General features: G+C 42.1%; 2 protein-coding genes across 2 annotated transcripts; both read left to right on the top strand.

Annotated features, from left to right (window-relative positions):
* Positions 1–8398: 8398 nt before the first annotated feature.
* On the top strand, positions 8399–15738 carry LOC136484788 (auxin-responsive protein IAA27-like). Its single transcript, XM_066481745.1, has 5 exons — positions 8399–8996; positions 12329–12678; positions 13270–13387; positions 13813–13874; positions 15428–15738. Exons 1-5 carry the CDS (start codon positions 8512–8514, stop codon positions 15478–15480), a joined length of 1068 nt encoding a protein of 355 aa, XP_066337842.1. The 5' UTR covers positions 8399–8511; the 3' UTR covers positions 15481–15738.
* A 3710-nt stretch (positions 15739–19448) lies between these two features.
* LOC136487411 (putative auxin-responsive protein IAA29) lies at positions 19449–21089 on the top strand. Its single transcript, XM_066484567.1, has 4 exons — positions 19449–19638; positions 20419–20545; positions 20675–20736; positions 20920–21089. Exons 1-4 carry the CDS (start codon positions 19449–19451, stop codon positions 21087–21089), a joined length of 549 nt encoding a protein of 182 aa, XP_066340664.1.
* The last annotated feature ends 5811 nt before the right edge of the window (positions 21090–26900 follow it).

Here is a 26900-nt window from a genome sequence, read left to right as displayed (position 1 = left end):
CAAGAACATCAGCAAGATCGGTAACTTAATGAATCTACCCGAAAGATGCCATCTTTAGGTAGAGCCGATAACTTGATCTTAATCTAATTTGAGCAGTGGAGGTCGAACTTAACCGATGCAGCCGTACTTGAACTAGATAAGGATCGATAACTAACATATACTAGAGCTCGTAAGAGGTCGGCCGGACTGATGCAGCCTTACAAATAAAAGTATAAGCCATAACGGTACTTACAGACAAGCCGGAGGTCGACCGGATCGATATAGCCCTGCTTGTTGAAAAACTCGTCGAGATCTACATTACTCCTACTCCTAAGGGTTGGCGTGAAGCCGAAAAGATAAAGACTATTTTGATTGATTGAGAGATGTCCTTGATACAATGATCGGGGGTTTATATTTATACCCTGTGCTTGTAAGAGTCCTAAATGAAAACGACTAGATAACCAAAAGAAAATAAAGATACATGGACTCTAATTTTTCTTATGCAGAATCCTTGCTGATGAAGCTTCTTTGTTTGATATGTGCCCTTGTCTCTTTCATTGTGATATGCACTTGGACGTCATGTCTCTCTTAAATATATTAAATAATATTTTTTGGTCGGCTCGTAAATATCCCTTAATTAGGAGACTTTCTTACTTTTGACATCATCAGTCGATCTCTTCCTTTCCAGGATAAGCTTACCAAATTTTGGTGTCAACAGAGTAGGGTTAACTTGTACCCCTCTGCAGAGTATAAAAATTGAAAGCACTAAGTTATACTTCTAGATACGGACTAGTGTTGAGATTGAAAATCAGGACTCGTGGAAGATCGAGTTCCCGTTTGCTAATGCTTAACTTGATTACCTATGCTATGCTTAATTCTGCTACGTCATAGATCACCTTTACTTTACTGTATAAATGCTTTTATGCAAAGATACGCATTCCTTGCTACTACCCAAATGCATAATCCTTGTTTACTATATTGGGTAAGTCCTGCGGAGTACAATCGAGTACTTACTCTATGTGATCTTAAGTTTTGCATGTACCGTAGCTCCAGTGCATGGATTCTTCTATGCTCCCGAACCCTTGCTGGATAAGGAGTGGTGAAGGATCTCGTGTCCCGTAGATACATGGATGTGGCACACCCATGTATCTGTTAACATAAACTATGTTATGTTGAAAGACTTCTGCTAGACTTCGATGTAGACTGTGATGTGTAACCATGTGATGAACTAGGTGTGTAAACCAAGACTTGTAAACTTTAACACTTTGAACTTGTGATGAGATCTAAGCACTGTTGTGATGTATACTCTCTCGAACTGATTCTGGATGAGGCATAGCCCGAGTACATCTTATGTGAGTTGTACCAGGATGACCTATTAAGGGATGTGTCCAACTTAATAAATCCCTAGTGGATTATCATTTCGGATACTCACTTAAGAGGGTGTTGACGCTGACAGCGACATTGGCTGCGACCTCCGTCCACCCCGCGCCTGCCCAGGCCGCGAGCCCGGCCCTCGAAGAAATATGGCCAGCTCCGGCGATGCTGCCGGGCAACCCAGACCACGATGCCGGCCGCGACCTCCATCTGCCCAGCCCGTGCTCCGTCCGTACGCCCGCACCAACGTCGATTCAGCGAGTTCAGTACCAGCGAGGGCCCCACACGAGCGAGCTCAAGCCCCAGCCTCCACGGTCATGGCGGCAACAGCAAGCACGTGAGAGCCGCATTCCGATGAACTAAGTGGTGGAACCTTGACGAGATCATGCTTGCGAGTATCTATGAGCTATGCGTAGTCTAGATGGTAGATCAATTGAAGGAGAAATAGGATCAATAGAGCTACTCACGTGATGGTTGGCAAGGCGGACGTGCACCACGGCGGCAATGGCGTTCCGGTTACTCCGGCTGTGGAATCAAGAAAGGAGTAGGCTTATGAGCATCCGGGGAACAAGAGAAACATGGATGCATAATCAGTTGAACAGGGAAAGGTCGGAGTTGTGCTGCTCACGGCAAGGTCGCCATGGCGGCCATGGTGGATCGTTTGTCTGAATTCACCGAAGATGAGGACCTTCCCGAACGAGATGCTCGACAAGTTCTGGATAGGAAATCACAGGCGTCCATGACGCATCTGTGGACGAGAGGAATTGTGGAGAGATGGAGCCGGGTGAGAATTTGGCCGGCGGCAGTGCTGTTGCATTCAACGGTAGAACAGAGCAGAGGTCCATGGCGGCCACGTGTTGGATTCGTCGTGCGCTCGCCTGCAGGCCTGTGGACGCCGCCGCGTACTCGCCCGATGACGATGTCGCGCACTCGCCCGCGACGCCAGCCGTCCCCGCGCCCGACCCGCGCCCCGTCCGCCCATGCCCGCCTAGGCCGCGAGACCGTGGAAGCCGTGCCGCTGCTCAGGGACGCGCAAAGCCGCCTCCTGGCCGCCGTCGCCCCTCTCGTCCTCCCTTTCTCCCCCGCAAGAACGCCGCTCATCTCCCGGCGCGAGCATGTCTCGCTGCTCACCGCAGGCGCTGACCGAGGCTGCAACCACCTTTGCCCATCTCGCCGGCCACCCATATCTGAAAAAAAAGAAAGAGTAAGAAAGAAGAAAGAGACAAGGGCATAACGGACATTTCACCACTCTTATCTCTCCTCAAAAATCGAAAATGAATATTTATTGGATCTGGTTTCACCACTAAATTTGACAAGAAGCAGAGTATCTATCAACAAACTGCTCCATTTGACATATCCAGCAGTAAAAGAAGTTCACTTTCAGTGTCCCCCGTAGCTAATTTTGCCAAATCTTTACTGTTCTATAATCTATATGGCTTCCTACTACATTGATCGAATTGTTTCAATGCCAATATTTGAACATACTGATTTTGTTTTCCCATTCGACTTTATCAACTTTTTTTGTTTTCTAGCTAGATATAAAAATATAAAATTAAATGTGGTTGGAGAGTTTTTTTTACATACATGTGCATGCTATCACCAGTCTAGCACCATAGCTTTTATGCCACCTTTTGGCTACATTATTATAACTGCGAACGACCATACGAATAGTAATTGTTATAGGAATATCTAACAATTCGTGCATAGACCTATGTCATAGGGGTGCATGTATGGTAGAATTGCATCTAAAATTATAGGGGGGGGGGGGGGGGGGGGGGGGTTCTGTATTTTCATTTTTGAGGGGTACATTTAATTTGTGCTCCCTAAGTAAAATATGCGTACCTTCACCCATGTTGTAACACAAAAATGTTACCAATCTTAGTATTATAGATGGCACCAAGTCAAATCATGCTCGTTATGTTTGCAAACTAGTGGAAAAGAAATTCTAGATTTTGACTCATTTAGGGATCGAGACATGGGTTTACTACAGGATGAGTGAGGCGTAGTATAGCATTCCACACGTACACAGCTATATATAGATGGACTGAGCAATACTGTCGTTTGATTCAAAAACAATACTAGCTACAATGTAATACTGCCGTTGCAACGACGACTAACACGCGCAAATACTAGAGATAATAATAACATGATGAAAGAATTAAGAAACATAAAGTAGCAAAACCCTAACCTTTTACGATAAACTTTTCTTTCTCTTCCTACCGTAATGCACGGCTCAATTGCTCGGCTTTTGTCAGTTGGATCACAAAGAAAGTAGCGCAGGCAGGCAAGAAAGACGGTGAAAGGAAAGGGCAGGCAGGAAACGAAAGGAGGCAAAAGTTGGCAAAAGATGAGAAAGAAAATAAAGCGATCACCATCATCATCATCGTGTTCTCTCTCCTACGCATGTCACCTCGCTCGTGACTAGCCTCGCTACTCCCTATAGCTTAAAGCACGCAGCCGATAAACTAATCCTTTTTTAGCTCAAAATTGTCTCAAAACTTTAACGACTTCTGAACTTGTGATGTGTCTATATATAAGATGCATGATAGCGAAAGATCTCGCATAATCGTCGTCGTTATTAGGGCGTGATTATTAGGGGCACCTGTGTTGTAATTAATAATGGACTACTAGTAACTAGGCGTACGCTTGTAATGATTCAGTCAGAATTGTGAGCACGAGTGTTGGATTGTTAAGTGGCCTGAAGATAGTATACTACTCCCTCCGTCCCACGAGTGTAGGTATCATGCCAATTGCAAGAGGCATTTAAGTAAAACCCACCGGTAATTACGGTACATCACACCACCATGAGGGTATGTGCGCTACGTACTCACTATACTCTAAAACAAAAGATATTACAATAATCCTAGAACATATACATGTAGATCAAGTCGGCCATTAGAATTGTGGTATTAACCGTGGACATTCAAGGTCGTTTAGAAGTTTTGAGTTTTTAATTTCAAAATATATGAACTTAAAACACATATTTGGGGCTCTAAATAACTTCAAATAAAAAAACATTTCAACTAAACAGTTGTAGATTGTATTGGGAACTAGAACTTTGATATAGATCATGTCAACATCCGAGGTTGTTTAAAAATTTTAAATTTAAAAGATATGTGAATTTAAAATAATATTTTGGGACTCTAAACAGTTTTAAATAAAAAACTATTCAACTACAAAGTTGTAGACCACGTCGATAAATACAAATTTTGATATAAAGTTTGTCTTGATGTAAGTTTTGGAATCCTTTAAAATTTGGAAAAATACTTCGAATGTCTAGATTCCTTACATTTGATGAGCACAGAGGGAGTAACACTTAGACCTATATATGTGCCGATGAATGACCTATATCTGGTGGACTACATGTGGATGCTGCTTTAGGTGTGTACCGATTATCAGGTCATTTCCACCGTTGGTCGACACGATGCAAGCTGATCCACAGACCACAGAGTCATATTGCGCTCGAGTGTTGGCCGTGGATCTTACAAATCAATCGATGTGATTGCTTGCTCGATGCCTCCTTTAAATGGTTTTGTCGCATCAATCTACATGTCCAGGGTCACCAGAATGTGTGTGCATCATCGTCATGGATCCATGAAGACATAGGCCGGGCTAGCATGGTGGCACTGTGGACCATGGACCACTAGAAAGTTTAATCTAAAGTTAAACCATTGCAGATGAGTTACCTAAAATTATGGAGGTTACATATGGATCATACTGCAATTCGATCTTACATCTAAGGTAGACCATCCTAACTACAAATTGTAGCTAGGCCACTGCATGAAGGTGTAGTAGTTTGCTACCCAGATGATTCTCTGTCTACGTGGAATCAATCAGAGTAGCACGAGCTATCCATCACATCTTACGTACATGTAAATAATTTCAGATATTTCGAAGAAAAATAAAAAAGAACCATTGCAATGCAAGTGGCAATATCCTCATGCTCAGTTTTAGAAAATGGATAGAAACCTGTCCTCTATATCCTACGTGGATATACACAGCCAAAGTTTATAGGAGTCGTTAGACTCAAAGTCTCAAAACTGAGGTACATAAAAAACAAAGTGCAAAAAGACTAAGAGAGCTAAAAAGACTAAACTTCTAAATTTTATGCCCTTACTTCAAACTTGCTTTTATCTTGTGCACGGGTAATCATTCGCTGGTTAATTAGAAACTCTTGATGTTACCCCTCAAAATTTGATCTTATGCAGTAACAATCCTTCGCATCCTCGTTTACTTAGAAGCTTTTGACGTCAAACCTAAACTAGTGGGAACCGAGTGTAGTGGAACTGTAAAGATAATTTTTAAACACGTTCCCACCGCTTAAAAATAGGCCGGTGAATACTTCATGCTTGTATCCCTTGCGTCTTGAACGAAACCGTCCTAAAATATACTAGTTGTTTTTATATATAGATTTACCCTAAGTTATTATATTATTTAAAATTTATGTAAGTTTAATACAAAAATAATTAACATCTATATAAGACCAAAAAAATATATTATATAAATTTATTTTATGGTGCATTCAACGATCTGGTCAAATTCAACGAAATTTGACTTATAACAAATCTACTAGAACTAGCTACAGGGCAAAGGGATAACTATTAGGATCTATATCCACACATCATCGTATAAAAGCTCACGAGGCCAAGTATATATATATTTTGATGATGCAACAGCAACTCGAGTAATTAAGTGATCGATACTATATCCAATACAGAAGTGCATGTTTGTGGAGATTGATATGCTCTGCGAGCCAGCCATATCTCTCGTGTTATTCTCATATATCATATCAGCAAGAATTAACAAGTGCCGACCGCATGCATATCTCTGCAGCTACGTTCACACACTCATCACAAACACGTGCAAATGCGAAAATCGCAGCACCGTATCCAAACCAAGGATCACAAAAGGACAAAGTCGATCTCCAGGAACCTAGAACAATAATTTTCAAAAGATCACAATCAGATCAAGCAACACCTCCATGCCGCGTGAGCATTACAACAACGTAAACATGCATGCATTGTTTAAGAACAGAATGTGAAGTACTATTTACTAATGAGATATTAATTGGAGCCTCAGCGTCGCAAGCGTGAAAGAAAAAAAATGATAAATGTTATTATGAATTATATACTCTTTTCGAGCCTCATATTAACCACAAAATGTGCTACAAAAAGGCAAATATGAACTCTCCCCATAGATATCAGAGATATCTAGCCATCAATTCAGTACCCTTTAATCCTCATTGGAAATAATAGCCATCAAATCCTCTTTTTTTGGGTTAGAAAAAGGTACCCACCTATTCCATTACAAAAATAGTCTCAGTTAACATCTTTCTGCACCTAGTTATATATATCTAGATACTCACCTCTGTTATTATAAAGTTTAAAATAAGTCCTAAACTTCCTCTAAATTATTGGGGTAATAAATGGTAAAATACTAAAATTTTGTATATAAATTACCCTCTTCTGTCAAAGAACTAAAAAAACTAAAGAATCCCTAAATTTGTATCTAAATTACCTACCCATATGCCATTATAAAAATAAATAATGTAAACTAACCTCTAAATTTGCATGTGATCGAAAAGTATATAAAATAATTGATGAATAAAGTATATCACAACTAGACAAAGATAAGAAAGCATCTACATGTATGGGGATATAATAAACATAGAATATGAAAAACAATGAAAGACAAAGGGGGCAAAATTAATAATTGGTTGTGGACTTCATACTTATGGCCATGCATGGATTTCTAGCACTTAATTATGTCTCTTGGGATTACTGGGCCGGCCCGGCCGTATAAGAGCATGCATGGGTTTATATAGACTAGTAAGTAATTAAGTTTACTTAAAAGGTTCGATAATTCTTCTATATATATATATATATATATATATATATATATATATATATATATATATATATATATATATATATATATATATATATATATATATAATGGGATCGCTCTTGGGACTCCATGATGGTAATGTGTTGTAATTAGCATATATAGATATATAAGCATTTGGAGAGCTGGCTAACGTAGGTTTCCCTTTTGGAAATTCCCGGTACAAAGTAGGGTTCCCAAGCAATAATTAAAGGGACTGGACACAAACAACAAGCTAGTACTGCACCGGTGGTGGAGGAGATGATGGTCACATCCCCACCACGTACGACGACACAGCCGGCACATCCATGACCACCAAGAAAAGCAGATCGACCCAGATGCAACGCAAAAGGGGCTGCCTCTGGCCTCTGGGTGCTTATATTTATACACAGTGCAAGCGCGCATCTGTTTTTAGCCCGACCAATTTATTTTGAACATAGCAGGATCTCATTTTGATTCCCGCCAAAAACTAAATACTTGTGGCCAAGTTCATATTTGCAAGTTTTCATTTTCAGAAAAGTAGGACCTCATGAAAGGCCATAGTTTCACTGCTATGGGCACAAACTTTTGATTTCATATTTGCTAGTTTTCACTGTCAGAATGCGCTTTCTGAATCAATAAGAACCATAGGAGGTGGGGAAACAAATACAGAAAATAATCCCTGATTCTTAACCATCATGCAGTTATCTATCTGCGAGAACGAAACAATAGAGAATCACTTCCAACAGCAGGAACCAGGAACCAGCCCAAGGTGGAGAAAAACTAGATTGGCACCATGAAAGGTGCACGTCTGGTAGTCTTTGGTATTTTTACTTTCTGAAAATTATGATACCCATGGCTACCACATATATAATTAGGAGCAATCCTCGTCTATGAAACAGATAAAAAAAATGATGTATCTCTAGGGTACACAAAACAACATGATGGAACTAGTAACCTAGCTAGAACGGGCACACATGTGGCTCTCTTGCACATCATATTTCCATCTTTTGACAGAATCTTGTTTGGAATCATTGCTCCTCCCTTCTCCATCTCATTCGCCCCATGGATCCATATATCTTGGTGATACCTGTACAAGTTATATCCATCCACCATCACCACTATAGTCCTGCACCATCTTATATTCTGCCGACATACTTATTCTCTAACCATAAACCCTTCCTCAACCCTCACCACACTCACTCTCTCACTCCTTGTGCTGCACACCTCACTCTTCTCCTTGCTAGCTCTCTTCCACTTCCACTCTCAGCTAGCTAGCTCATCCCCATAGTCCTTATGCTGAATCTAGTATCATTTGAGACGCCGCCTCTTGGAAGGCAGGAGAGATCAGCTAATACTACCATCACCGCAACCGCAACAGCGGCCATCAGGGGAAAGGAAGAAAGCTCCAGCAACACTTGCTTCCATGGACATCTGGACCTCAGTCTTGGCATCTCCTTGTCTCATGGTGGTGGCGGCGGCTGCGACGCATCCAGCTGTGATGGAAGCAAGGAGAGCTTTGGTGGTCGACAGGGAAGCCGTGATGACAAGGACAACATTCGTTTCATGAACAGCGGCACCACCACTGCAAATGTGATTACCGCAGGGCACCGCCATCATGTCGTTGATTTGACGGCATTATCAGGATCAGGAGGAGGTGGCTGGGCAGCGGCGTTCATGCCGAGTCCGACCGGCTTCATGCATCCATGGAGCCTCGCCGCACGGCAGCAGAAGGCTGCTGCCGAGCAAGACCGGACGCCTCCTACCACTTACCTGTCAAGGTGAGATACGCTGAAACCCAGTGAAGTATTTCTGCATGGCTACGTACATCAGTTTCTACACATCAGTAAATTAAAGCACTGCATATGTTTATGATCCATGTTTGACCTTGAACTTCATATGGATAAGTTTTGCTGGTTAGCTAGGTCAATTGTTGTACTTCTAAAAATGTGACATCATTTCATTTTCATGCATGATGGATTTGATTTTGGGACTGCGTCTAGCATTGTTAGAGGAGGTTTGCAGTTTGTGATATATTTGGTCACTTCTTAGGGATGAAAAAAAGACATATTGTTTCCTCCAGTCTATTCTCATTTTATCAAGCAAACATGATTTCACATGGGCTTATAAACATGCATATGAGGATACAAAGGGCCATAGTCTATAGATTTGCAATCATGACGCATAGAATGTATGCAGTGTAGTGGAAAAAAGGAGGATCAAAGTGATCTACGTACAAATGATTGCAATCATTAACATTTTGAACCAGTCATCGATGATTAGTATATTCTGCAAGCTAGTCGTCGTGTGCTTAGAACTACGTTTATAAATGACATATTGCAAACAGATTCTTATATATCCAAGAGCTCAAGATCGAGGAGAACTACGTGAAGTTTCTAAATGTACATATAACAGATGCAACTACTAGTATTTCTGAGCTATTCCTAACTCAAATTTATTTTTGGTTTGACCAAGTTTATTAAAAAATAATATTACAAATGCCAAAAAATTTAAAGGATTTCTCCCTCCATGGGAAAATAAAAGTATTTCTGAGCTTGTCCTGAGTCAAACCTTTAAGTTTGACTAAGTTTATTGAAAAAAAAACAGTAACATTTCCAATGTCAAACGAGCATAAATGGATCTATTGTGAAATATATTTTTGAAGCTTACTTATTACTTGATGTGTTAGATGTTAATACTCTTTTATATAAACCTAGTCAAACAATAGAACAAACTCAAAAATCCGCCTGTGTTGGGATGGATGGAATACTTAAATTTAGAGTGCATGCATAATTTTTTTACAAAAATAAGTGCATGCATATTAGTATCAAGTTAGATACATATATATGTGCTTTCCTCCCATCTCAGATTATATTGTCTCATTTTCCTTGTATTTGGACAAGGAGAGATAATAAGAAATACTCCCTCTGTTCTAAAATACAAGGGACTTGAGTTTGTTGTAAGTCAAACTATGTATCCTAAATTTGACCAAAGTTATAAAGAAAGATGTCATCTACCACGTCAAAAGGTAAAAATATAAAACATATTTCACACTGTATATATCTAATGATGGTCAATTGATATTGTAAATGTTATTGTTGGTGTGACCCTTTTCTGTAAGTCTTGGTCAAACCTTTGATACTTTAACTTAGGATAAACTTAAATTCCTTATATATTAGGATGGATAGAGTATTTGATTTCACCCACTGTCCTATTTCTCACCAATAAAGTCTCTCATCAACTAATTAATTTTTACACATTTTCAAAGTCATAGGTTGGCCCATGCCCTATTATATTTCTTTCAATTGTCTAAACTATGAAGAATTATTCATTTTTTTATTTCTCTTTGGAGGAAAACCAAGATAAAATTTTCAAATTTATTAGAAGAGAGGTCCTAGTAAAAAAAAGTAATGGATTCTTCCACTTGGATGAAACTAATTCAATGTCACAAATAAAAAATGCAAGAAAAGAGAAACATTTTAGTTTCCCATAATTAAGAAACCTCCATATAAGAGTAACCACCATGGACCATGCAAATAGAGAAGAGCATGCACGTTGATAGTAATTCCATACAGACATTGCATTTTTGCAAACACAATGCATGCAAAGAAGGGAGCCAAACGTACATAGGAAAACAAGGTAGGTTTAGGTATATGGCCATGGTCCTTACACACTAGCTGGACCATGAACGGCAGTCGTCCAGTGATTAATAAGTAGCTATACTCAGTAGCTTAGAATGTGTGGGGGCAAACTGAACAGAGCAGAGAATGGATGGCTCTCTTGTTCTTTTGGGACCGTTATGAGCAGCAGAGCATGCAGAGGGAGGCCATGGCGACTTGGCGAGACGACGACGACAGAGACGACTGACGAGAGCGAGCAGGACGTACGTACATCTGACGGAGTAGTAGACGAGATCTTTAGGCCGGAGCTGCAAGAGGGAAGGGGTCGTGTGCATGCATGGTGGGGTTGCAGCCGTGCAGGGCAGCAATGATGGTGAGCGCAGCAGGCATGCCATGGCTGCCTGGCCCGGCCCTCTGCTAGCTGCTAGCTGCAGGTGCAGTCTTTTCCATAAAATCCACTTTTTGGGTCCCCGTCCCGTCCCTATATGGATGTGTGCTGCTGCTAACTACAGTTTCTGTAGCTCTCTCATCAATAATTGAACAGCTGTGCTTTGTGGCCATGCATGCGATGGCCTCATCATGTGCTTCCTTCACCCTTTTCATTCTATAATACTAGGCCTCGTTCACTTTGTAAAAAAAAGTGAACCCGATGAATAGTACCACTTTCATCTTATTTGGCAAATATTGTCCAATCGTGGACCAACTAGGCTCAAAAGATTCATCTCGTGATTTCCAACTAAACTGTGTAATTAGTTATTTTTTTACCTACATTTAATACTCCATGCAAGCGGCTAAAAATTGATATGATGAAGAGAGAGTGAAAAAACTTGAATTTGGATGGCATCTAAACAAGGCCCTACTATAGGCTCGATCGGAGTGTCTAAATAATCTTTGAACTACTAAAATTTACTTCAGACGATTGACAACTTATTGTCTCAGTACTCCCTCCGAGTCGGTAAAAGAAGTCGTTTTAAAAAACGTCATGGTCTCTAAAGCATAACTTTAACTTCTTATTTCTATAAAAATATTTATTGAAAAGTGAAATATATTTTTATGAAAGTATTTTTTCAAGACAAATATATTTATATGGTTTTCACATTTTCAAACTCAACACCTTAAATGTTATTCATGATTTATATTCTCAATGTTTGACTCAAATCTTATCTAAAACGACTTCCTTTACCAACCTCGAGGGAGTATAGGCCCTGTTTGATACAGCTTATCTGAGAAGCGTTTCCTAGATAATCTACACAAATAGAGTAAAAGCGGCGATCAAAATAAGCTGATCTGATCCAGCTTCTATTTTTTAGTACAAATAAGAGATGTGAGAATAAACGTGGCCAGAATAAGCTATTGAAAAACGTGACGTTTGACTGTTGATTTCAGCTTATTTTGACCGTAAGCAGCTTATAAGCTCTACCACCAATAAGGTATATGTTCCGCTTACCGTTTAGCTGTCTAATAATCTTTCCCCCTGTCGATCATGTCAACAGTGATGACCGTGTGGCCACATCGCCGTCGGCCGTCGGCTGGCCGCCGGTGCACACCACCCGGCGCAACATCGTCACCGCCATGCAAGTAACCAAGACTGGCGCCACCGCCGCCGACGGACCCGAAAGCACGACGACGCCGCACGCCGCAGCCGGCGGCGAGAAGAACGTGGTGGCGCCACCGATGACGGACAGCACGGTGGTGGCGACACTACGGCCGGCGCCGGCGAACATGTTCGCCAAGGTGCACATGGAGGGCTACGCGATTGGCAGGAAGATCAACCTGAGGGCCCAAGGCGGCTACGACTCCCTCTCCAGGGTGCTCACCAACATGACAACAAACTTCTTCTGCCGTAAGTACAAGCAAACTACCCCCCTGCAAAATTAAAACTTGTTTTATTTATTTTTACTTCTGGAGAGGAATCCTCAAACTGAGTGCCCAATTTGAATTAATACTCACCCAATCAGACCAAGCCCATAAACTGAGTTGGACCAGTTCAGTTAAGATTAGCCGAACCAGCCATGGCCCAGCTAAGTTTTTTTAAGGACATCTCGGAACTGAGTGGCCCAATTTGATCAATACTAGCCCAATCAGTCCATAGTCTATGCATTTATTATTTATGTCTATTTTCTTTAAAAACGAATAGGCAGGAGACAGCTGCCCACTATATATATTATTAATATGAAAACAAAAAAGTCAAGCCTAACGACAACATAAGACTGAATAATAACAACAACAACAAAAGATTATCAATTGTAATTGTTAGAGGTACTGATTCGCAAAAAAAAATGTTAGAGGTACTGGTTCCAAAAAAAAAAGGTTAGAGGTAGTGGTTGCTTTGAGAACTATTATATTATATTATATTATATTATACAATTTCTCTACCATGGTGATATGTCTCATTGATTGTTTTTAAAAAATGGATTTCATTCTGCAAATGCAGCCGCAGACTGTTCAGGTGCAGGCACGGGAGAAAAAGATGCTCCTAATAGTGACAAGTTCATATTCCTGTATGAAGACTTTGAGGGTGACCGAATGCTGGTTGGTGACGTTCCATGGGAGTAAGTACCTGCAGCCGATTGCTTGCCATCCGCCAACTACATTAATTATATATATATATATATATATATATATATATATATATATATATCATGGTTCAATATAATCTTAATATTAATATTATATATAGATATTCTGGAATGGATTCTTGGCCTGCATTAATGTTACTGCAAAATGACAACTCACCATTTCTGTAATTCAGATTGCTGAGTTCACTAAAATTTTGGACTACTGAAAAATATAGTATACTTTGCACATGGCAAAAAATAACTAGGAAAATCATGATGGTTAACAGATTAGGAATAATCATATTTAAAATTATTTTCATGTATTATATCTAGATTTTAAAATTTAGAAAATATAGCATGGAAATGCGAGGAGTTATCCCAAAGTGGGGAAAAATAATGTTGCTGTGCATTTTCTACAGATTATTCCTAGCGTCTGCTAAAAGATTGTACATTGTCCGAAACCCAGCACAAAGTGACAAAGGTAATTGCAATATATTGTTTTGTTACACATGTTCCTAGATTGACTACCATTCATTTTTTAGATATACTAGCAAAAGTGCTCGTGAGTTACAACGGGTTGTTATGCGCTTTCAACTTCCAAATCAGCATCCGCTCGCCCTGACCTCCACTATCCTTGGTGTGCTCAACTACCTATAAGCATAGATTGATTAGCCTCTTTGTTGACATTGACAAAGTCTATGTCACCGTGCACATATTATTCCATCCTACCTCTTTTTGGCTTGGGCTACCGCATTTTCTCTTCTTGGGCCAAAAGCCCGCCGACAACTTGCTCCCTTTTTTCTTTCCTGAGCCCCGCGAACTCCTCTTCTCTACCCTCCTGGGTCGCAAGCCTTTCAGCCCATCCTCGCGATCCCGCCCTGCCAGCCCATGCAGAGAGCTCACCATGCCCCTCGTCTTCCGATTTGGCCACAGCCCAAGAGCTAGCAGCAGCCCACCCTCTCCCTCACTGCCGAGTGGCCCCCCGCGTTGTCATCCCCTACCTCCCTCCTTTCCCAAATTCTTCCTGCTCCTTTCCTTCTTCGGCCGAGGAGAAGCACCGAGTCGCTACTCCAGCTAGGTGTGCCCCTTCTCCTCTATCCAGTCAAGGCGCCACGAATCACGCCTCCATCACCCCCGCCCCTTCGTTTTTCTTCTCGCACGCCACAATCAGGGGCCTCCATGCCCGGCGTCATTAGCGGATGCACGAGTTCCATCTTGGGCCCTCTGCTCCATTCTCTGCCCTATATATGTTGGCCCTGAGGACCATGCACACTCATCGCCGCCACATCGGCCCTGCCTGCATCCCCTCCCTCGCTCTAGAGCCACCCCAAACGCCACTAACGCCATGGCCGAGGCCACTGCCGTCGACCCGATCTCCTCTCTAGAGACTTCCCAGGCCATGATATCTTCTCCCTCAGCACCACAAGCTCAACTCACATCCAGCAGACCGCTCCACGACGCCAATCCAGTGCTCCATCACCTTCCTCCAAAGCTCGCCTGAGCTCCACTGCCACCTGCCGTCTGTCCTCGTCGACCACCGCCACCAACTCATCTCTGCCACCCAGATCTTCACCGTCATGCTCGCCAGGCCGAGCTTGGCCTCCGCCACATACTAGTGAACCCTACCCACCAGAGCACCATCCCGCGCGGCCTCCTAGACGCACACCACTACGCCGGCACGCCCCCTCCCCTACCGTGACGGTGGACAAGAAACAGAGCCACATGATGGCCGTCCAATCGACTCTCGATGCCACAGATGTCTTCTTGACCCACGGTCAACCAGGTATCAAGTGGCGGTGGTGGTGTGTTTTTTGGAGAGGACAGAGCGGTGGTGACATGCGTGGAGGAGTGCGAGTGCGAGCGGGGCGAGTGAGTGGGCTTCTAGTTGGGCCGAAACAATGGGCCAAATGAAAAACAGGGTGGAGAGGAATTTTGCCTTTTTAATATTAGGTATAGATAAAGACGACAGTGACTACCATTCATGAATCAATGTTGCTTATACCATGATATGGTTGTTACACAATTTCTTTTCAGGTCAAGGTGAAGGTGACAGAAAATATAAAACCAAAGAACCAACAAATGACTGAAGGCACTCTTCAAGCAAGTGGTCACAAGGACATGAGCATATATGCACCATATCCTTGCACATCTCTTGTTTTGGCATATATAGCTCCAAATTATGTACTTTTCTTCTTGTACTAACTATTAAGTGAGGGAGCTAGTATCTATGTGAGTTATGTTGTACCGTTGTTGTTTCCTAATCAATGTGCATATAATTTTGATCGTTATGTAAGAAAAAAATCTAGAAAGGAAGAAACATGCTGTCAACATTGATCTCAGCAGTGATAAATAAGGCAGATATATGACTTGTTGACTACATTGTGTTTATCATGTTTCCCCCTTTTCAAATATCATCTTGCATACCAACTCAGTATTATGTGACACCAAACCCTAAAAATTGAAATCCCAATTGGGTTTTGGTCCTAGAATAATGATTTAATTTTCTTTACTTTGGTCATCATACTTAGTTAACCAAGTAGCCCGAAGAGCTTCGAACAATGTTTGATTAGCCCAAGGTTTAACCTAGGCATTATTCATTTTGCTCTGTCACCACCCTTGAGCTACTCAACCCACCTACAGCTCACCCATCACCCCTAGTCAAGGCCGGCTTTGTAGTTTGAGAGCCCTAGGGTAGAAGAGATAATATGGTCCTTTTGACCAAATATTCTTTTTTACTTGCAACATGATAAAGAATATAGTAGTACTAGTAACATGTACTTAATTCTTGAAAAATGATGATAATATAAACTAAAAGAGTATTCAAATGAAACAAGAATGATTATCTTAGCTAAAAACCAAACTTCCCACAACTCCATCGATAATAATTCTCCAGTCCTATAAAACAAAACTCGTTTGAACATTTCTTGATGCAAAAAACTCCTGTCTTAGAATCTTACTTGACATATTGGCATAATACACAATTAGAGTAATTTTGTTCTTCATGTTTCACATCTAGGTACATATCCTAGATAATAGAGAAATAATTGGCTAAGAAAATAACTAACAAATACATAGAATTAGAAGTTTAGAAACTCGAACAATCTATTAATCTAATATGCTAAGAAATTAACTAATAATACACAATGGATTGATAATGAGAAACTATGTGAAGGCACAAATTTCCTGAGTGGCAAGGCCACTTAGCAATAGGAGAGTAGCAAAGTGTGGTTGCGTGATGTATATATGCGATATTGTGGGTCCCCTCTTGGCCTAGGCCCTAGGATGTTGCCCCTCCCGTCTAGGCGCCAAGCTAGACATGACCTCGGTTGACACGCGCAGACCACCTAGTCCAATAGATAGCCTATAGGCTACAACTTGTAGCTTGTCGTGGACCATTTGGCTAATAGACGCTTTTTGGTACCCACACGTAGTTGGTCACCTCCAAGCAACCCAACACTCCCAGTGGTTGCACAGCTCGCCACCTCACCAACTACACTGGTCCTATGCCATTCACTACTCAGCACTCCAGTGCCCTAGACCTCAGCTCCTAGCGCTTTTGGATCCCGCCATGCTACGTAAGCACAATCACACACTCCTATTGTCAGTGACCTTTCTCCTAACCGAAATACGGACCAATAGAAAATTCCAAACCATCAGTCACCAAAACTTTTGTCATTAATCTAGTTCATTTTAAGGGGATAGAATATTTCTTGAAATAACAAACTGAATTTCTGATCATAAATGAATGCCCATCCTAGTTCTTGGTATTCTTAAGTTTCAAGTAAATGGTGTGCATATCCTAACTCTATCACAAACTAAATAATGGTTTGTCTTAACATCTAAACCATATTTAGTTTACTAAGAAAAAAGTCACATGTGGTGCTTGTACAAAGATGAACACGACAGTTGGTTCGCAAGTCTTTCCTTTGTGTGACCCTCCAAAACCTTTACCACTTCAAACCTTAGGGATTGTGGTCAAGTAGTGGTGCTATTTGCTAACGAAAACAATGATTACTATGAAATTCCTATATCTTAAATTTATTATTCCATATTCTTATTTTTCAATACAACACTAGAACATGCACATCTCCAAATATCTTTCAACCCTTAAGAATCCCGAGCAACACTTGGTCTCCATACCTCCACAAAAGTTTATAACATCTAATCCCAACGAAAAACAATTGTACTAGTGTTGGCTTCAATATACAATGGAAATTATGGTTCAACACAAAGTGACTTGAAGCATGTGAATTGAAAGAGGGTATCATAATCAAGGCTATTTTTGTTTTTTGGGCATACTTGATAGAAGGTTTATGTGAATTGGACTCCTTGTCAATGTATGAACAAATGGTTGGGACATTCCTAAAGGTGCAATCATCAGTATGAGCAATGGATCAATAAAGCAATGAAGTTCCCAACCATCAAGTTAATATATAGAAGACAAATTATTTGTGTCGGGCACTACAGTTGAGTAACATATTATGCAAGGCAAGATGGTTAGACTAGCCTAATGATTTTACCCAACCACTTGTGATGAACTTTGATAGCATGGTGATAAATTATTAGATTTTTCAACTAGGTCTTATTGTTCTTAGTGTTTACTATAAAATGGTCTCTTTTTAATTCTCTATAAATTATACCTAGCGTAATAGATAAAGGAAATCTTGATTGAAAGTGAGCTTTTTCATTTTGTTTGTTGGTAGATTATATGATGCTACTATTATATACAAAATGTAAAACATATTTAAATTGTTTCTTACACTTGAAAATTAAGAAACCTTAGTATAGTTAACAATATTATTTAATTTCACTAATTCGATTACACTGATTACGTATTTACCATGATCTACATAATTACAAATCTGTCTCTTGTTAATTTTTTTTTGTCATTTCTCCTCCCCATGACTAGTTTAATATATGCATGGAAATCTAAAAAATATTATATTTCAATTAAAATTATGTATCCGCCTACTATATGTTAGTTGAATATTGAACCCAAAGAGTGATCAATGATCACTTTTCATAATACGACACCAATACAAGTGCAATAGAGCAATATTGGATCCTAGATTTTACCTAACAGAATTGTTTTATCATGTTTTTTAGTGAAACAATGATGAATTTAATTAATCTGTGAACAACAACAGGAAGTATTGAAATTTTTGTGGATTGGTACTTCCAGTGGAATTTTTTCTACAATGCACAATTTGTATCAATTGTGGAGCAATATATTCAATACAAGTTGGAATATTGATTTTCATAAACATATGATGAGATATGATTTGTATTTATTGTAAAATAAAGAGAAAATTCTACAAAAGCGTAGAACCTATGAAGGAAAAAACCATATAATACAGACAAACCGGTTTCATCCCCATGCTATGGAGTTTAAGAAAATAACTTAAGAAAACCAGTTGATTTGTTTTCTACACGTAAAGAAGACAACAAACCGTGTGGCTGCATATGTACTGGTGAAGGTCAATTATTATGTAATACAAATGCAATGTAACGTTTTTTAAAGATTAAGATATGCTGAAATATATTCATAGGACATTAAATGTTATAGATATACTTGCAAGTCAACCACATATTTTCAATTGAACCCCTTATACTATTGAATATATATATATATATATATATATATATATATATATATATATATATATATATATATATATATATATATATATATATATGTGCAGATGAAAAGACTAGCTATCTTGGAATAATTTTTTAAAATACTATATTATACAAGGGTAGTTGTGAAAAATGGCTATGCTAGCTGAACTTCATTTAATAGTAGGGTCACTCCATGTGTTATAAATACCCACAGTTGGCATTCGACTAGGTATGCCTATTGTGATCTGCACAGATATCATCTGTCAAGGTTAGGAGAAACCTTGCATCCCTACATTTCATTTGTTTCCAGTTTTTCAATATTAGAATCATTATTCTCTCTTTGACACAAGATATGCAATTTTTCCTAGTGACAACTAATTTGGGCATCTTAATAGATATATATCAGAGCGTACTAGGAGTCCGGCACTAATCTCTTATGGATGAGATCAAGAGTACCAATACTTCTGTTACGCCTGAGGTTGAGGTGCGTCCTAGATTCTCACCATCAAGGTTTGTGAAGGTTTTCATGCAAGGTGAAGTTGTTGGGAGGAAGATAAATCTGGCCACTCACCAGAACTACGCCTCGTTGTCCTTCACCTTAAAAAGATTAGGCAACAACTATTCTAGTAAGTAAAACTTCTCCATACACATCTTTGGTCAATATGTCGATGTAGTTGTTCTTGATTCACTTGGATTTGTAGCATTTATTGAATAAATCTTTGACTATGATCCATCCAATTCAACATACTTGTTTACACAAAGATTGATATCCTAGTTTCTAACTTATATCACCCTAGCAACCAATTTATAGAGGATCTAGATTATAAATACTATCTAGTAATTATGGCACATATGTAATCTTCGAAAATCTTGAGTCAATTTCTTTCTTCTGATGTATGCAAAATCATGAGGGGCAAGAATTGACATTAGAGTATCTTGTAAAATTACATCTTTTAATTGGGATCATGCACTCAGAGGATCTATTATATAATGTTTTTTCTGATTTTCTCTTGAAGTGGAAAACAAATAGTAGACTACCATAATTGTGCATCAACTGTGAGCGTAGCTGGAGGTATGATGGGTGCACAGCTCCATTTCCTAGGTTGAAGTCATGTTTGGCTCTATTTTTTGGCACCTTTTTTTTTCTTAATATAGAATTATAAGGTTAAGTGCCTCCCACTTTCTACTTTTACAAATACTTCATCTATCAAAAGTGTTCTTCTATAGAGTAAGTGGTATTGGATTCACTCCCATTTTTCATGTAACACAACTATAGATTTCTTACAAAATCATTATAAATTTATTTAAGGAGACACAACCACATACGTACATCACAGTTTAAAAATATATATAATCAAGTTCGAATATGGCAATACTAATTTATTCGTTTTTCTTCAATTTTGTAGTGCCATCATGTGAACTTAATGGGTTAGTAAACAATGAAGTTGATGGGGCATCAGATGAAAACAACTTCATTCTTTTCTATGATAACGTGGATGGTGATCGTTTCTTCCTTGGGGAAGTTCCATGGGAGTGAGTCCTTCAACTTCTCTCTCTCACTCACTCTTCCTCACTCGATGTATATATGTTTTGTTTTGTCTCTCCTTTCCAAATTACCAGCAATGGTTGTTATGTAAAAGTAGTAACAAGTTAATACTGCAGGATTTTTGTCATTTCTGTTAAGAGGATCTACATTGTTCCTGTTCCACAAGAACAAGAGAATGGTGCGCACAGTAACACGCATTACCTTACATGCTGACACATTCGTTTCCGAGTCATATGAATAAAAAAACTAAAGAAGTTATATTGTACATTTAAAGCACTTAGTGCATCATAAGTTGTTATTATCTTATACAATGCCGAACTCGTTATAATATGTCTAAGGTAACAAAACTTTTTGCTGGCAGTTGCGGACAATGAAGAGGAAGAGGAAGAAAGAGAGAATGGTGATGGCAATGTTGCTATTTCTGCTGCTCCCCTAGATGGAGATGATGTCCCAGCTAATGAAGATGATGAGGAGGTTGTTGATGATGGAGATGCTATGGCCAATACTCTTGCTGATGGAGTTTCTGAGTAGCCAACAAATATGAAAAATAAGCGGCATGCAAGCATGGTTGTGTTTGAAGCTTAGGTGTTGCTTCGTAGCTAACACAAATTTCAAATGGACAACCGTAGTTTCTACTGCAGGCTTGTTTTGCATGGTTGAACTATTTTTAGTTAACTCATGATATGCGCACTTTACATAGTGCATGCAAGTTGGACACCGAATAAGCTGAACCTTATCATGCTATAACCTGTGTTCTACCGGTTTAGCGATGTATCTCTTGGAAGCTTCTTGTGGCCTCAAGAACTAGTGCTTCTAATTGCTTTCCTTTATTTATTCTTTCCTCTCATGATACCTTGTTGTGGAAAAATTAAATACATGCTGACCACTGTCTAGTAATGGTCAAGATTGCTTGGCAACTAGTGCTTCTGACATTATTTCAGGTTCTTCAAATTAAGTTCTATGAAGCATTAGCAACAGAGAGGATTTTGCAGGAGGTCATGCAAATTGAGAAGCTAGGACTCTCAAGAACAATTTCTCCCAAAGTTGGCCTTCTGTGTAGTGCACCGAAGTTCCTCAACTGCCAAGTCGGTCTAAATCAAGTGTAAGACCGTTCTGAAGTTTGGACCAGGCTTGGGCCATTATCTTATTCTTGTAACACTCTACCTGATGTTGCTTTTTTTTCCCAGAACCTGCATTTTTAGAAATCTCTGGAACACATTCTCTATACATGGTAAGGTGTCACTTGGATGGCCCATTTTTATTGCTTGTTTACTGAAAAAAATGTGCCCTTTTCACATTTTGATTCATGATTTTCCTCCTTGTGGAGTTGACCAAGTACTTCTTGTTCATGTGGAAATTCATGATTCTGTGAAATTCATCTTTATCTATAGCAACTCTTATGTGTTTTGGTGGGAAAGCACGATTAAGTGGATGCAATTTTGCACAAAGTCCCGATCTCTTGTTGGTTTGCTACAATAGAATGTGAGGAAATTCTTTGAATATAACCAATTTTGTAAAACTAATTGGCGAACCATCAAATGCATTGTTGAGTTTCCATCTAAGCGATTTGTGTGGTTAAATGGAATTATACATGAGTTGTATCATATATCTTCTGTTGTGGCACTATCATAGTAAGTTGATCACATTAGCAAAAATTTCTCAATTTCATTGACACATGAAACAATTATGTCTTAACAATCACGACTTCATTATTTCTAGGATTTGCAAGTATTTGGTCTTCATGCTAGTGCAGCACCTGTATTAAGTCCCCATTATCTTTAGACTAAGATGAAATAATTGTAATTATGTGTTTATTTTCCTTGTCCTATGGTAACTTGTTTCTTTTATTCTTTAACAAAAATTCTCATTTGTAGCAATCCAACGCTGTTGGTTTAAACATGACTTTTGATACCATGTTCTCTTTTTTGGCAGATTGACTATGTCACAGATAATACAATCAGCTTATCTTTGTTATTTGTTTTTTATTTGGCAATTTCAGGGTCATTCATCATCCAGAAAGTGACTATGTCCAAGGATTAAATGACCTTGACATGCCATTCTTGGTCGCATTTTTATTGGAAGGCCTATCCACTACAGGAAACTGGCTCTTTGCCGACTGCAATTTTCTTTGCCAACTGTTTTTTTTCGACACTCGGCAAAGAGGTTCCTTTGCCAACTGGAATTTCCTGCAGTCGGCAAAGCAGGATTTGCCGACTGCCTGGCTTTGCCGACTGCCAGGCAGTTGGCAAAGAATTGCAGTCGGCAAAGGCAGGCCATGGTTGACGCCATCCACACCGTCACCTTTGCCGACTGCCACTCCGTCAGCAGTCGACAAAGGCGCAGGCTTTGCCAACTGCCATCCTCCCTGGCAGTCGGCAAAGAATTTTTATTTTTTTTTATTTTCGATCCCAGTTTTTTGTGTTGCCTTGATACAGTAAGTACATGATATATTCCAAGTTTGGGATCATTTTGATTTATTTTGCTATATTCCGTAGATTTTTTCTGTTTCTTTGATTTTTTTCCGGCAGCTCCAGATTTGAACTGCAGGTACATGAAATAATGGAATCCGGCGATTCAGAAAATGATATTCATGATGTTTGGAGCATGTTGAGGCCGTGTGCGGGGCCTCGCGTGAAATTTTGACCGTGTTGGTGTCGGAACACGCCGAGCCACGCGCGTGAAAAGTGTTTTTAAATTTTATAAAATCGAAACGGAGTCCGAAAATGACGAAACTTGACGATGTGTCTTGTCATCGCACGCGGAGGCTGTGGTAAAAATTTGAGAAAGTTTCGAGCAAGTGGCGACGTCGGGTGGCTAAAACCTGGACATCTCCACATGTGATAACTTGCTAAAACCTGGACATCTCCACCTGTTAGGTAAAATCTAGGATCCAATATTGCTCTATTGCACTTGTATTGGTGTCGTATTATGAAAAGTTATCACATGTGGAGATGTCCAGGTTTTAGCCACCCGACGTCGCCACTTGCTCGAAACTTTCTCAAATTTTTACCACAGCCTCCGCGTGCGATGACACGACACGTCGTCAAGTTTCGTCATTTTCGGACTCCGTTTCGATTTTATAAAATTTAAAAACATTTTTCACGCGCGTGGCTCGGCGTGTTCCGACACCAACACGGTCGAAATTTCACGCGAGGCCCCGCACACGGCCTCAACATGCTCCAAACATCATGAATATCATTTTCTGAATCGCCGGATTCCATTATTTCATGTACCTGCAGTTCAAATCTGGAGCTGCCGGAAAAAATCAAAGAAACAGAAAAAATCAATGGAATATAGCAAAATAAATCAAAATGACCCCAAACTTGGAATATATCATGTACTTACTGTAGCAAGGCAACACAAAAAAACTGGAATCGAAAATCGAAAAAAAAAATTAATTCTTTGCCGACTGCCATCAGTGGCAGTTGGCAAAGAGCCTTTGCCGACTGCCAGGGAGGATGGCAGTCGGCAAAGAATTTCTAAAAAAAAATCAAAAATAACCTTTGCCGACTGCCAGGGAGCAGAGCAGTCGGCAAAGTATTTTTTAAAAAAATTAAAAAAAATAATTTTTTGAAAAAAAAAATAATATACCTTTGCCGACTGCGTCACATGCTGGCAGTCGGCAAAGGGAAAAAAATAAAAAAAAAAAAGAAAAACGTCGCCTTATCCGCTCGGCCCGCCCTCCCCTCCCCAAAATCCCGCCCGCCGCCGCCACCCAGGCCGCCCCCGCCATCGACGCCGGCCGCCGGCGCATCCCCCCCCCCGCGCCCTCCCCCTCCCCCGCGCCCCTCCCCTCCCTCTCTCCCCGCGCCGGCGGATCCCCTCCTCCTCCTCCCCCGGCCGCGCGCGCCCCCTCAGACCCGGCGGCGCTTCCCTCGAACCCCTGTCGAACCTGCCCTCCCGCGCGCCCCCCCCCCCCCTCGCTTGTCCCCTCCCCTCGCTCGGCCTCCCGCGGCGGCGCCCCCCCCCCCCCCCGAGCTTGTCCCTCCCCGGCGGTTCGGCCATCCCGGCTGGCGCCACCCCTCCACCCCGCGCTCCCCCCCCCGCTGGGCCACCCCCGCGGCGCGTCCCCCCCCCCCCCGCGCTGGCCCCCCCGCGCCTGGGCCCCTCCCGGCGCCGGCCGTCCCACCCAGGCCCCTCACCGGCACTTGCCCCGCCCGATCCGGCCCCGGCCAAGGCGCGCCGCCGCGTGCCAGCTCCGGCGTCGGCCCCGCAGCGGCCGCGGCCTCGCCCCGACCCGCCCCGGCGCCGTCGCTGCCCCGCCCCGATCCGGCGTGCCCCGCTCCGTCCGCCGTCCGCCATCCGCGCGCCGTTCGCCGTCCGCCGGCCCTGCGTCGCCGTCCTCGCCTCGCCGCGCCGTCCTCGCCTCGCCACGCCGTCCCCGCCTCGCCGTCCTCGCGCGCGCCTCTGCTCCACGCGCCGGTGACGCCGTCCGTGACGACGAGGTAGTAGTACTACTAGTAGTAGTAGTTTACTTTGTTAATACCTGCTTATATTCTTCTGCATGGATTGGAAATACATTTGTGGTTGTCGGCCATCGTGCCTGACATGTATATGTGTTTGTCGGCCATCGTGCCGTCTTTTCTTGCAGGTTTGGTAACCTTCCCGTATAGGGGAAGTGCTGCCGAAATTTTTCGTTCTCACTAATTGTTTTTCTTTTTCAGGAGGGCTCCCATTGGAGGCTAGCCGGAGGAGCACGACTCGGCACTGCCCCGCTAGCCTTTCTTCACCGGCACCTGCGGTATGACCCCTCTTTCCGCCACATGTAGTCATAGGTCGCGTTACCCAGTTAGGCGTCTCCCGTCCGAAACGGATACGGTTGGAAGTATGCGTTCTTCGCATATGTATAACCATATCCGTTTTGGATTGTCCACGTTATTTGGACAGCCCGAGGATGCGCAGATGAGGTTAGCTCCCATGTTCCGCTCCCGTCCGAGTCGGAGTTTCGGCAGGACCTCCCCGTTGTTCTCTGGATACACACTCTCCCCACCGGGACGTGTATCGGGAGAACAGCGGGGAGGTGCTGCCGAAATTCCGTCTCGGACGGGAGCGGAGCATGGAAGCTAACCTCATCTGCGCATGCTCGGGTGGGATTAGGACCTATCCTTCACCTATTAGATGGTAGGAGCGCGTTGTAGATGCACTTGCTGGTTTTATCACATGTTAACATTGCCGCATGACAGAGCATGGGTGACCGTGAGTGGATGTACTCGGGCTTCGCAAGTAAGAGCCACGAATGGATCAGGGGGACGACTGAGTTCCTGGAGCATGCATTTGGCCCAGCTGCTAAAGGGTCGATTCGGATGCCGTGTCCCTGCAGCGAGTGCAGGAACAAGAAGAAGAAAGTAAAGGCTCAGGTGTTGAGAGATCTGTTCAAGCACGAGTTCGTTCCAAACTATACTCGTTGGCGCCACCATGGTGAATACCATCCTATTAGGGACGAGGTGGTGCGACCCGTCCTCGAGGAGTATGATGGCGATGCCGGGATGGCAGACATGATGGCAGACTTCCACGAAGCACGGTTTGGCGAAGGAATGGATGTGGAGGAAGATCCGGAGGAAACCGCGAAGGCCTTCTACGACATGATGGAGTCGGCACAGAAGCCCCTTCACGAGAAGACAAAGCTTACGCAACTGGATGCCGTCTCACGCCTGATAGGGTTGAAGTCGCAGCTGGGCATTAGTCGAGACGGCTTCGATCTCGTGTTGAGCATTGTTGGGGGACTGCTTCCGGCAGATCATGTCCTGCCGATGAACACCTACGCTACACAGAAGCTCCTTCGTGCACCAAGTACACCGTCGCGGCTCGCCAGCGCTACGGGGAGACGTTCGACCCCACCGCCGAGCCCCTGGACACAGACCTCCTGCAGAGGTTGGGACCAGGGAAGCAGCACGGCCGCTACTACATGGCCCACAGCGCCCTCGACCCGTCCCAGGTTCCTACGCTGACCCAGGTTCGATCCACGCCCACGAGCTCCAGCGACATCCCCGTAGCGCCCCGGCGGCAGTCAGCGTCACAGGTAAGTGCCGTTTCATTCGTCGTTCACTCGTTTCGCACCTGTACATACAATCAACACTGCGGATGTAATATTGCAGGCCCAGATGGAGGCCAAGATGGAGGAGAGGATCGCCACGTTGCACACGCAGATGATGGCGCAACAGATGGCTTACCAGCAAAGCCTGCAGCAGCACTACAACACTCAGATGCAGAACATGGCCAGCTTCTTCCAGTCCATGCAGACGCCCGGGGCGTCTACACCGCCTCCTCTTCCAATGTTCGCTCCACCGCCTCCTCCTCCAGAGTTTTTTCCTGTGCCTGCTCCTGTCGCTCCTGGAGGGACCC

The sequence above is a fragment of the Miscanthus floridulus genome, chromosome 10 (genome assembly GCF_019320115.1).
Source record: "Miscanthus floridulus cultivar M001 chromosome 10, ASM1932011v1, whole genome shotgun sequence".
NCBI lineage: Eukaryota > Viridiplantae > Streptophyta > Magnoliopsida > Poales > Poaceae > Miscanthus > Miscanthus floridulus.
The sequence above is the reverse complement of the archived record's forward strand: the minus strand, read 5'-3'. Positions and strand labels throughout refer to the sequence as shown.